Below are 13,819 nucleotides of genomic sequence, written 5' to 3' on the forward strand. Positions count from 1 at the left end.
AATGTTACCATTAAATATACTCAGTTTTAAAATACTGATGTGGATTTGCACAAGTTGTTATATTTGGCAAAACTTTCTAAGAGACAAGCTATTAGTCATGTCACCAAAGTGTAGCCATCTGAGCACTGGCATCTGTTCTATCCTCCTTCTAAACAGAAAGAGAAAGATGGAAAAAAGATTCAAGATCTCTTGAAAAAACACACTTGGAAGCATTTCTTCTTTTTCTGCTGGTAATGAAGAACATAGAGATTAATAGTTTAGATTAAACTTCTAGATGGCTACAAAGAGACAAATCCTCTGCAGAACTGGTTATCAACAAGTTCATTGACCTGAGCCTGGGGAAACATGGGCACCTCAGAAGGGCTATGAATAAATGAGAAGCCAAGTGAATCAGCAGTCTGGGGAAGGAGGGGAAAGAGGATGAATCTGAATGAGATTTGCCTACAGAAAAACAGCTTACAGGATCATACATAACCTCAGGCTCATTAAGATGGGGAAAGAGGCAAAGCACAGAAGCAAATGAAATGTTGAGCCCTAAGATCCCTTTACCTGTTCACACCATAACAGGCACTTTGGAGATACCCATGAAGGGACAGAGAGACATTCACCATTTTGGGCAGGCTACTCTTGAGCTCTCCCCTGGGAGTGCAACACCATGTGATTCCACATTCACAAGAGAACAAGGGAATGTCCAACTGCAGACAGAAATCAGGGCCTTTCTGGCCACTGGGAACCTGACCCCAGTTCCCACTCACCCAGCTGCTGGCATATTTTATCTCATCATTACTTCAACACTAGCTGTGGTGGAAAAACCAGAATCATTTTGCTGCAGCTCCAGGCTTTTCAATACCTGCTGTATGGCAAAGCTTTCAGACTCTTTGCAAGCATCCTCACCCTGGAAAGGGCTGCTCAGTGGAGAGTGCACCTCTCAGCAGTAGAGGACTTTTATTTTTGAACACAGTAAGCAGATGAGAATATTAAACTATAGCTTCCCCATAGCCTGGCTTTCAACCAACTCATTCAGGACTTCTTTCTTCAATATTTCAAGAATTGGAAGCAGTTCTTGAACATATAGTCATTGTAAATATTGGTGCATGCATCCTGCAGCACAGTTCTCTAAATGCATACCACTCATGCCTTTTTAGGATTTTTCTCATTTCTTTACTTTTTTTTAAGCTGGCTGAGATTAAAGCAGTATTTTCAGAACCAGTTTTGGACTCACAGGTGTTGCCCAATGCAAAGGGAAACAATGTGGGGGATGAGAGTGTTTATCAGAGGCATCATAGTTGCATTAACCTAATGACTAGGCCAGCAGGCAGAATGTCAGTTCCTGTCACCATACAGCTGCTAATGTCCACAGTAGTTTGTTCACTGCTGGGTTGGTTATCGCTGCATCATCTGTCTTTGTCTGGTTATTGTGTTTTAAATTCCACTTATCTTTTGAAGTTCTTTAAGTTTCTGTTTACACTATTGAAATTAACACGGCAAGCCTGAGGTTAATTGAAATTATGTGTATGAGGGAACACAGCCTTTGAGAATGCTGCTAAAAGAGAGAATAGATAGGAGAAAAATGAAATGGGTGAATCTTGAACATATTGTTTTGAGAAAGGCTTCTGCAGCTAAATTCTGTGAACTAAATGTAACTATGAAAGGTCTCTCAAATAACTACTCTGCACAGACCAAACCTCCCTGGACACATCCCAGTTATGGGTACAGAAGGTCAGTGGTACTTTAGCCAGGGACATCCTCTATGCTTTCTTTAGGTAACAGCACAGACACGTCCTGATGTGCTGGGAACCAAAGCCATGCCTGGGATTCTGGCTAGGTGACAGTAGGACTGACAGAGAGGAGCTGTATGTCTGACTTGCTGAAGCAAGGAAACATGATCTGGCCCATTTAATCATCCCACAAAATGTAGTAATGAACTGCTATTATGGAATCAATATTATGAGAAATTGTGTATCATCCATCTAGTCCTCTGCTGCTACACTACAGAAAAAACTAAAAAATCCAAAGCTGCATGGGAAGTAGAAAGGCACACTTGGGAAATCATGCATGTTTCTGGCTCCAGTAACTTTGCAACACATTATAAATTGAAGCAATGCAATCATGGCAGGACTGGCCCAGACACACACTTTATCAGAATCAATCATTACCTGACTGCCATTCCTACATGGTAAAACAGAATAGATGAACCTAAAGGATGATTTCCATCTTCTATTGTGCTTGTGAGGGATTTCACAGTAAAACTAATCCAACCATCAATTAATTTCAAAAGAGTTCACTGTAAACCTTTAATCACATTTTTGTGTGCAATATTCTTCACTAAGACTTTTATAATTACCACTTCAGGTGTTTTAAACATCCATTGATTAATACAAGCAGAAAAATGTTACCAAAGGTCATCTATCATTTAACTTTAAGGATGGGTAACATCACTTATTCAGATGACACAAATTAATTCAGCCCTTTCCAAGTACTTCAAGTCACCTGCACTTTAATAAGGCTAAATACACTCCATCCAGCAGTGGGAAGAGCTGCTAAGAAAAGCCAAGCTTCCAATCAGCAAGAATTAAACAGAGCATCATCATAATGGTGCTAAGAATCATAAAGAAAATTATCATGGTAGTATGCTTTTCTACAAAGTGAGATATCTTTGTTAATCTATGTGTGAAATAAAAGGGAGAAAATTAATAAAGTTCCAAATCAAAGTATTATTTTTGTGCAATGGTAATTGTGCTCAAAGGCACAAACAAATTTCTACTTCTCTTGATCTACTCAGCAGCTACACACTCAGCAAGCAGATTCTGTATTAAAAGTGTGCCCAGTGAAATCCCTCTTTCAGCTATGCATTCTGAGAAACCACATTGCTCCTTCTCAAAAACCATGTTGTCCTAAATACAGCTATTTTTAAATACAAGACAACATTTGTCAGTCCATTTCAATGTAACTTAAAAAAAAAAAAAAATCAGTCCTTGCTTTTTTGGAAAGTGAAGACAAAAAAAAATCAATGCATGAAAAGCAAAGCAAAAAATATGGAGAGTAAGCTTTTCAGACTTTTTTCTCTTCCTAAGCTCCTTTTTGAGTAATTTGAGGAAATTTATATAGGCATTAATTTTCACCTTAGGAATTATATCAACTTACCTGAAGGACCATTCTGGGGAAAACAGAAAAAATCAGTCTTCTACTATTATTCTGCAGGAGTTAATAATTCTCTAGGAATGATATTGTTTTTTGTTTTTTTTTTTTTTTTTGTCAGAGGATCAATCTTTGAGTTCTGAATTTATTTTAGAAACTCAATGAAATCATTGCCCTATAGTTTATTCTGAGTGTTTGTTCTAATATAAAACTTTTTACTACATAAAACCTCTTCAGATACCTGTACTGGCCTTGAGTAGAACCACACTGAAACTTTCCATCCTTGTTTTCAAAACATTGCAGCAAAAATACAGTTAAAGAATGAATCAAATCTAGTAATGAAAAGTATGGGGGACATTTCAGTTATTTAGTTATATTGTACTTTCTGTTGAACAATAAACCTTGTGATAAAAGTCAGAACATTTCCAGAGGCTAAAAGAACTTCAGCATGAACCACAAGCTGTCACAAACTTCACTGAAACACTAGGAGAGCCACCTTAGGCTTGCCCTACATACTTTGCATGTCCCTCCCTTAGCACATTGTTCCAATCTCCACCTATAGTATCTGTCTGTGGAGGAGTTTAAACCACCTAAAGCCTTTGATGGAGGCAGCCTAGTGTCACCTGAATTTTTGTTTACAAATCAGACACATTTAGCCCCATTAGTATCAATGAGTTGTAAATTCATGGCTCAGCAAAATCAGGTGCTCTGCATATTTAAATTACTCATTTATGTTTAAACAGTGCAAGACAGCAAATACTGCTGCAAATGATCTTGCAAATAAATACAGAATACACCAAGGTGGAATTTCAATCTGTCAAAGACAACATGCATGATTCTTTTCTCATTTATGGTGGTCTAAACCTGGGACTATTTCACTCACGTGATGCTTAGCAGTGGCTGAGAAAAGGCAACATCTACCATGCAAATCAAACTGCAGGAATAATTGCAAATTTCAGAAACATAAAACACACTTCTACTGCTGTAGTAAGGCTTGCTCTGTTAACAGTAAATTATGTATTTTTTGATTCAATTCCTAAATAATTGGGGAATAGCAGGGTAGTTAAGTTATTTATTTATATTTGTTAATTGACCTGACTACCTCTATATTTTCTCATTTGATGCCTATGGCTTGAGAATCAAAAACACACAGAATTACTGTGCCAGAAAACTGACACAAGAACCTGGTTAACTGATCCTGTCACAGGCAATGGTTTTGAATTAAACTGGCAGTTCTGAGTAAAGCTATTCAGAAACCCACGTCCCTGCAAACACAATATACTCAAATTAAATATGTTACAATACAAAGGCTCTATAAAATTTTAGCTTTAGGGATTGAGGTTTATTTTTACAAACTGAACTGAGATGCTCTTCAGTCCATGCTAATGTATGCTTAATTTTGCATTCCTCCCACAAGAGTTTATAAATGAAAAACAAAATCACACATTTTTAGTTTTGCATTTCCTTTACAATTATCCTACATTCATTATAAAACAAACCAGGAAAAAAAGTGTTAGTAATTTCCCATGCAGTGACACTTTCTGTGAAAAAACTATCATATTTTCTAGGATATAGTGAACTGTCTCAAGAAAATATAACTGGAAATATTTCCAAAGAATTTTTTTAGGAAACTTTGCAGAAAGCATAAACACATTTAAAATTATATTGGAGAAAAAAAAGAAAAAAAAAGGTAGATTTGGAAAAGCTTATCTAAGAGAATCTAATTTATTTCGAACACAAGTGTGTGCCATACAGCTTCTCCATCCAGAAAGAGTGCAAGTAGGAAAATTCTGTGTGTAGTTATTTCTGCAGACATACTTTGCTTTGACAGTGAGTAGCTTTATGATGACCTATGGGGACCAGATATGCAAGCTGTCTCTGTCTGATTTTGAACAGCAGTGCTTTCAGAATCAAACAAAGTTTGCTCAGGTTTCTTGTATTCATTTTTTCCCCACTAAGGAATGCTTACTAGGGATTAGAAGATTCACTCTGAAAACAGGAACTAATCTCACATCATCTTGCCTCTAAGAAGAATAAACAACAATATGGTTCCCAGTTGTGTTAAAAAAAGATCTAAGCTGTAATAAATTACTTCTAAATTCAGTATTACAGACTATACTTGTTGTTTTTGTTTTTTGTTGTTGTTGTTTTTATTTGTTTGGTTGTTTTTTTACTAAAGAGATTATACAAATCACTAATTTAAGGGATACTTAAAAGACCCAATGAAATAGTAGGTGAAAATATGTAACAACTTAATCCATGTTTTACTCTTAATTCACAGTGTTGCACTACACAGCTCTCTCAGTTTGTTGATCTGTGAAACGAAAGGAAGTGTGACCTCCTGGGAAATCAGAGGAATCACTGGTGCCAAGCTGTTTCTTGCCTTTTCCTGCCACCTTGTGGTTGCTCAGAACAGGGCACTGCTCTCTCCTGCCAAGTGATCAATCCACCCACTATGAAAATTGCTCCTCTGACACTCCCTAACCCCCTTCCCTCTCCATCTACCTTGATGCCCTTGCTGTCAAATTCTGTGCATGGCACACTGGGATCTCTGATCCAACACCCTGTGCATGATATCAAAATTTACAGGTTAAATGACACTTACCTGCAATTAATGTTTTTTTTCGCTCACAAAACTGTAGTTCAAAATACTTTATAAAACAGCTGGAAAAATCATTCAAGGGTGTTTTAGCATGTCCAAAGGCCTCCAAGATGCAGTTTACCTGCAATACAATAGCAAAGAAGAAATGAGAGAGGAAATAAACAGGAAGATATTTCAAGGAATATCAGTGAGGTTGGCTTGTGATTAATAATTGGCGGGGGGGGGGGGTGGGGAAAGACAATTATTCATCTTGGAACTTAAAAAAATACTTGGTCAGTTTCTTTCCAAATTAGAAATTGAAGTAAGACAGCTCAAAATAAATATATTCAAAAAAAGCAATGTTAGAATAGTGCAAGTTGTTCACATGTGAACTGTGTCCTTACAAGTACTTTGGATATGAGTGACTGGAGTCATACTCCTGGAGCTGGCACACTTAGCAAAAATATTAAAATCTTTGAAGACAGCTCATGAAGATAGAGTCAGTCAATACTAATAACCCAACAAAGGAATTTACAAGTTTTATATAATGTCAGAAATGACATAAATTACACATTTCAAATAAAATTATTTCAGGATTATACTAGTGAAAAACTGAGGAAAAAAACAGATTCAGACTTTTTTATGGCACGTATCACTAATGCATTTCCATGTTGCATTTTCAGGGTCACAGCCATTGTATTTACTTTTTTGTGTATAATTGGTTCCTTGCACCCCTTACACTCTGACAGATTCCCTTCAGAACTTTCCTCTGTGCATCCTTAAAGTTGATTGCAATGTGGTGCATATACACTGTTGCTCTGACATCTCTCTTTTCATGAAGCTGGGTACACTAATTGGGGAGGGAAGAAGTCTGTGGAATGGCATAGAAGCTCTAAAAATTAAACCATTCACAATTATTAATTAAACCATCTGTCTGGGCAGTAGGTGGCAGCAGAAAACAAGTCAGCCTAGTTTTGGTTCCAGCTCCATCCAGTAGTGCTGTCTAGGATGTTTTTGCTCTTTAGACTAATTCAGCACTTGCTTTAACCTGTACAACTTAATTAATTTAATGGTGCTATGTGTAACTGCAGCAGGAAAGAATCCAGACAACTGTGTTCTTTAAGGCACCTTAAAAAGAAACTCAAAAAGAATCTCTATTCACTACTGATGAGGTCTGATATATTTACCATCTAGAGTCAGATATCCCACCTAAGCTACTTTTAAAGGATCTTTCTATAACCAAAATTTGATAATGCTCTTCCACCTCCATTAAGACCCATTGATGGCTCTCTCTGACTTGAGATCTCAGATGAGAAGTTTCATCAGGAAAATAATTTTTTTAGAAATAATTTGAATTGGCAATCCAGGGTTCAGCATAATTTAAATGTCAGCATGAACCTTTAAAGGGAATTAAATATGGGTATATGGAAAAAACCTATTTTGGAAATTCAACATGAGTGAACAAATGTTCAGAACTCTTACCTATACTTTAAATACATTTAGCACACAAATATTGAGCCATATAACTTCGTTCAATCCTTGCAGTTTTGCTGCAAGTTTACAGTTTCTGTCTTGCACACTATTACTTCAGGTGTCTCAACACTTCTTATACTGTCCAGCAAAGCATCACTACACCACACAGGCAAATTCATTTATTTACTGAGGGCAATTAATTTAATGTTTAAGAAACAGTTTATTATCACAGAAATGTTTCCTACTCACTGCAACAGTGAATTTCAAAACACAGAACACCAAAACATAGAAACAAAACTGCCTCTACTTTGGAGATTCTTCTTATCACAATAGTGTAAATTTAATCCTGTTCCCATTCATGGGAAAAAAAAACAACTTCCTTTGACTTCAAAGGTGAGAACAAGCCATTTATGGATTTCTACAGAGCTGACACCTTTTTCCCTACAGCCCAAATATCTCTGTTTATCACTCAGCGACTGGAATGCTACTTACATGTTTTATCTTTGTATCAAAGGTATTTCTGCTGCAGCTGGCTCTGCAAGTGAGGTGTTTCACTATCTGTTTGCAGGCTTCAGTCTTCCCAGAACCACTTTCTCCACTGATGACAGGCAAGGAAGAGAGGGAGAAATCACTGTTAGTTTCACAATTGAAATGTTATTTATATTCTCTGCTAGCTTTGTTTGAATGGATTTAAGGTACCTCTATCAAACCTTCATTTCAAATAACAGAAGGTTTATGGATGACAAATAAAGAACAGAACACAGGAGATTGACTGACTGACTTTCTGTGCACCTGAAAGCTGCCAGAGCTGTCAAGATACATTGTCTTGAAACACAGGTCAGACCAATCAAACCTAATGCTTTCAAGCCTTTTTGAAGGTATTTATAGCACAGATTTTGTGTTTTCCTTTATCTTTTGTCCAGCAAAGGAGGTCACTAATCCTGCCTGGTTCTCTTTGCAGATGGGGAAATTACTGCTGTGGCAATGATGGGGAATCAGAAGAAATGGAAAGTGAAGAATACAATAGGAAAAATGGAAAGAAAATACAAAAGGAGCAGGAAGGAAAAGAAAAAGTTGATTTGTTTTACAACTTGCCCAGTTTCTGCAATATACTCTGACTTTAGTGCTTGTATCTAGATCACTGTGATTTCCTGTTTGTGATGTGCAATAAATATTCAACAGAATGAGAATTTCTGACAGGGGAAGTGACCAAAGTAAATAAGGTAAAAAGCAATAGAATGACAAAGGTGTAATGAAACAATAGAAAACGGTGGGATGCAGGAAGGAAGCAAAATCAATTATTCACTTCAAGCATGGAGAATGAAGGAAAATGAAACAAGAGACAGAAAGGAAGAAGTTAGTGAAGCCTGATTAAGAAATTAATGTAAGAATTATAAGCCATTTTCTTTACAGACAACCAAACCAAATAAAATGTAATTTGATGCTTCTCCTCCATTTATTTACTTGACCAAATTTAAAGAGCTGTTTCTACAACAACCAGTTAGATTTTTCACAATTATAATGTATGTGATGGCTGATCAGTCTGTTACTTGTGTACTTTATTTCCTGAAAATTAGAAGGCAGCAAAACACAGTATCTATCTGGCCACTGCTTTATCTATTCAAATATCACTTCAAAGAAAGGAGAATTAAATCAATTAAAAAGGAAGAAACACAACAGGGAAGGACAAAAAAAGAACTTGATACTTGGATAGCCATGCATCATTTAATCTCATTCAATTGTCATGAACATACATGCAACTTACTAAAATATCTTATTTTTTCCTGGTAAACTTTAGTCTTAATGTGACAAGACAGATCTTGTCATTACTGTATATGATGTGTCAGACTGCTTTTGTCTATGTTGTTCATGTTTCTGTAACAAGGTGGAGGCTAACACTGGACTTCAAACTCCTACTGGCATCAGTAGGAAGTTTATGGTCCAAGACTGCAATGGTTTGCAACCTGTCTATGTGGTGATTTATCTGATGAAATTTATCCATGGGTACTGAGGGAGCTGGAAGATGAAGTTGTTAAGCCAGTTCATAATTTTTAAAAAACTGTGGCAATCAGGTGAAGTTTCTTTTGTCTAGAAAAAGGCAAATATTAACACCTATATTTCAAAAAGGAAAGCAGAAGACACAGGGAACTACAGATCAATCAGTCTGTATTCTATTTCAGGGCTACAGCTGGTGGACAGGAGCAAAGCAACTCACACTGACTACTTTGAACTTATGTAAAGTGTTTGAGACTGTCCTGCACAACATCCTTGTCTCTAAATTGGAGAGATACAGTCTGATGGATGGACCCCTTGGTGGATAAAGAATTGACTGGGTCACCACACACAAAGAGTGATGCTGTACATCTCCTTGTCCCTGTGGAGGCCAGAGATGAGTGGTGTCCCCAGGGGCAGCAGCTTTGTCAGTGACACAGACAGTAGGACGGAGTGCACCCTGATCAAGCTGGCTGATGACACCAAGCTGTGGGGTGACACCTCAGGCTGGAGGGGAGGGATGCCATCCAGAGACCTTAACATGCTTGAGAGGTGGGCTGATGCAAACCTCATGAAGTTCAACAAAGCAAGGGCAAGGTCCTGCACCTGGGTCGTGGACACCTACAGACTGGGCAGAGAAGTGACTGAGAGCAGCCCTGAGCAGAAAGACTTGGGGATGATGGTCAAAAAAATCACAATGAGTGACTCCTGGGCTACACCCAAAGCAGCACAGCCAGCTGGTTAAAGGAGGCAATTTCCCTCCTCCACACTTGTAAGCACTACATACAGCTCTATGTCCCCAACATAAGAACACTGAATTGTTGGAGCAAGTCCAGGGGAGCATCAAAAAGTTGGTAAGAAGACTGGAACACTTCCCCCATGGAGACAGGCTGAGAAACAGCCTGGAGAAGAGAAGGTTGTATGGACACCTCATTGCAACCTTCCAGTGTTCTGAAAAGGACCTATGGAGAAGCTAAAGTGGGACTCTTAGCAACTGTAGTGACAGGACAATGGTACAAACCAAAAGGGGAAATTTAGGTGAGATGTTGGGAAGAAATCTTTTAATGTGAGGGTGGTAAGACACTGGAACAGGTTGCTCAGAGAGGCTGTAGATTCCCCATCCCTGGAGGTGTTCCAGGCCAGGCTGGAAAAGGCCTTGGGAAACCTGGTTTAGGGGGAGGTGTCCCTTCCCATAGCAGCAGAATTTGGGATTAGGTGAACTTTAAGGTCAATACCAACTCTTCACATTCTGTGATTCTATGTTATGCGAAGATGTCAACTAATAGGTCATTCCATGTTTCTTTGTCTGTTGTCACTAACAGAAATAGAGTAAATTTGGAACAGGACATTAGTCCTGTGGTATTCCTCCCATACAGACATTTCAGTCTTGCAAATTACAGATCTTATGCCTGTGTTATCCAGAAAGCCTGTGAGCTCATGGACAGACATAAAGAGCTCCCCTCTTACTGACCACTTACATTGGCCAGTTCACTGGCAACTGTGTGTCATGATGATGAAATTGTTTTGTCTCTCCACAACATACTTAATCCAAAATCACAGCTGCAACCTGCTATCACTATACCACAGGTTACCAAAAAGATTAGCAACAGAGTGCCTTCAGTTATTTCAGCTGTTAAGGAACTACTCTGAAATTAAAACATCTCTGATGTTTAGTATAGTCACACACAGTTACAGTTATTATGTTGTTGAACAAAAGTGCTCATTTATATTTGATAATCATATATAATTCATAACTTTTAAGAGCTCACAGCTTATCCAACGTGTACTGCCCTTTATACCCAGCAGATAAATATTTGTATAATTCTGAGAGCTATTTAAAACTTGATGTTTAACAAATTGTTGTAGCATTTTATTGTTTCTTCAAGCTCAACCTCATTTGCCAAAACCAGCCTCTTCAACAGGAATTTTTCTATGTTTCAAAAATATTTCTCACAAATGGAGAAACTAAGGGTGGGAAGAAGGAATGCTAAAATAACAGCTGATATGCCTTTGACTGTTTTCAAGAATTACAAAACAGGCATGTAACTTAAAATTAAAACTAAAAAAATACTTTCTAAAACAAAGGAACTGGATTGTTCACAAGTTTGCCCCCTTAAGCATTAATTTGCTTCAGTTTAATATAATGCTAAGTTTCTCACAGCAAGACAAATGTGGCCCAGGTAACACAGGACCATGCAAACAAGTACAAAGTGGACAGTTTCTATCCATTCTTGAATATTCATTCCTTCTTAAGATTCATGTTTTCTGAATATTGCAGTCAAATAGCTGCAAAGATTTTACATGCTTGGCTCAACTGTTAATTTTACAATATTGCCACAGGAGCTTTTTGATCAAAGTGCCTGCTAGATTACCGTTCAGGGCTTCAAAAATCACCAGAATATAATTGCTGAAAGAGAGACACAACGTGACTCAGTTTTTCTGTACATTTCAATGGGTTATATTCACTTCTAGTGAAATCCAGACTGAACCACTGAGAAAGAAATGCTGTTAGAAAAAGTTTTGATTGCTAATATTTAATTGCAAATATTCCATTATTTGGAATATTTGAGGCAATATAACAATGAAAAAGTAATTTGGTAACTTGTACAAGATCCATTTCATTTCAGGTTGGCTAAAGTTTTTTATCTCTAATATTTATTATCTCTAATAGTTATTTATCTCTAAAGTTTTTATCTCTAATATTTTTGCTCTGGCAATTTAATGTTTCTTAGAGGACAATTCCAGTTCCTCTTTTAAATCATTGTTTCATCATTATATTTTCAAAATATGATTAACAATATGAATATTGGTTTCTTAAAACTTTTGTTTGGACTGCCTTATGAAGGTTTAGGTTAATACTGAAGTGAAAAAGTGTTTTTCTGCACTAATATTTACTTAGAAGGCATCATGGAAGAGACAAAGAAGGATTATTTCACTGATAAAAAAGGTGAAATTAGAAACAGTGTATTCCAAAGGAAAGGAAATTTAATGGAAAATCTGAAATTCTATGCTCACATAGGGCTTTAGGCAAACCGATGAAGTTTTCTCACTTTATGCCTCCTTTGGCTTTCCAGCTTTTCTTTATAACTACCTGATGGAGGGCCTGCTTCCTACTATTACTTTGTATATTTTTTCATACAACCTTAATTACAGCTCTAATATTTTTATCTTCAAATACTATGAATAATTAAAACAAAGTTCTGTTTTAAAATTTAAAAAAATATATATATAAATTTAAATTTGTTAGGAAAAAGCCCAATGAAAGTGTGAAAATACAAAGTCATGTGAAGCAAAGAACACCAGACATAATGCACAGGTAAAAGAGTCAGAAACAGCCAACCCAGACAATCTTTAAGAATTGCTTTCTGCAAGCACAGAGAAGTACTTGCTTACCCCCAGTTTCTGTATATTAGGCAGTTTTGTCTATACCTTTATGGTTTCAGAACACTGGATCATTATTGGATCACTCCTGTTTGGTAAGCAACAATCCCATTATAAAGAAATTATAAAAATCATCTGTTTAGGGGAAATATGACAAAACACAAAACATGTAAGAAGCAATATAGATGTCATTTCAGATGGTATAAATGACAAGGTTTTAATTTTTGTGCTTCATTTTCAATTCTGACCAAAAATACCACACTAAGAAGTGCAGGAATATTTAACCAAAAAACTCTTCTCCTGCAGTATTTGAGCTATAATCAGAAATGATGGAAAACTGCTGACAGAATGTGTTCATGTAAGACTTCCACCAGATTTAAAGGAAGAGAGGTGTGCTGTTCTGCAAAAACTAAATTCATACAATTTGGGGGTCAGAATAATTTATTTCTCCTCCATTTTCAGAGTATGTAAGAGAGAAATTGATTCTTGCTCCCAGTGACTGAGGTTTCCAGATTTGAAACAAATATGTGCAAGCAAAAATTAAATATAAAAGAATGAGCTTTGTATTATCAGTAATGTTATCTGTAACTCATCAATCTTTCATGTCGGTTAGAAATTATATTTCTAAAATTAAGCTAAATTGGACAGTGTATTTCTAAACAATGTTTTAATACAAATCTCTAACTGTACTGGAGCAGCCTATTGCATTTAAAATACATAGAATTATGCTTTCAAAAAATAAATGTTAAATTGAGCAGAATGCTTTTGGTGATGCTAAACTAAGGAAATCCAAAGCTTTCAATGTATTCCACTGTAAAATGCAAAGACTTCTCTCCATTCCAGATTATTTGACTTAAAAATGTGATTTGTATCACAATGGTATCACTGGATATTGGCACTCCTGGCTGTTAACAGCTAGACCATTTCATTTTATGTATTCATTATAACTTTTGAGTAACAGAATTAGCCATCAACATGCCATAAATCTTTGGTTTGATTTACTAAGGATCCTTAGCTTTTAACAGTACTTTATTTAGGCTCCCTAGACAGCTCTTTACTTATCTTGTCAATGCTTAATGTATTTTTTTATCTCCTTAAAAGCAGGAGCAAAATGCAGTCAGAAGGAAGCTAATTATGAGAAGTCCACCTACTGGCTATTTAAGAGCATGACTAATAACATTATTTTATTCTGTAACTTCCATTAGAAGTTTATACGAAGACAGCTCTTGGTGTAGAGCATACATGAGTAAAGCT

The 13,819-nt window shown here is 36.6% G+C and overlaps 1 protein-coding gene across 1 annotated transcript in view; it reads right to left on the reverse strand.

Moving 5' to 3' along the window:
• The window catches only part of MYO16 (myosin XVI), a 353,826-nt gene that overhangs the window by 143,298 nt on the left and 196,709 nt on the right, over positions 1–13,819 (reverse strand). Inside the window, exons 14-15 of the mRNA XM_079322616.1 lie at positions 7,685–7,790; positions 5,744–5,861 (exon numbers count right to left, since the gene is read on the reverse strand). Coding sequence (XP_079178742.1) covers positions 5,744–5,861; positions 7,685–7,790 — 224 coding nt within the window. The remainder of the gene's footprint in view (positions 1–5,743; positions 5,862–7,684; positions 7,791–13,819) is intronic.

Source organism: Erithacus rubecula (genome assembly GCF_903797595.1).
Source record: "Erithacus rubecula genome assembly, chromosome: 1".
Classification (NCBI taxonomy): Eukaryota; Metazoa; Chordata; class Aves; order Passeriformes; family Muscicapidae; genus Erithacus; species Erithacus rubecula.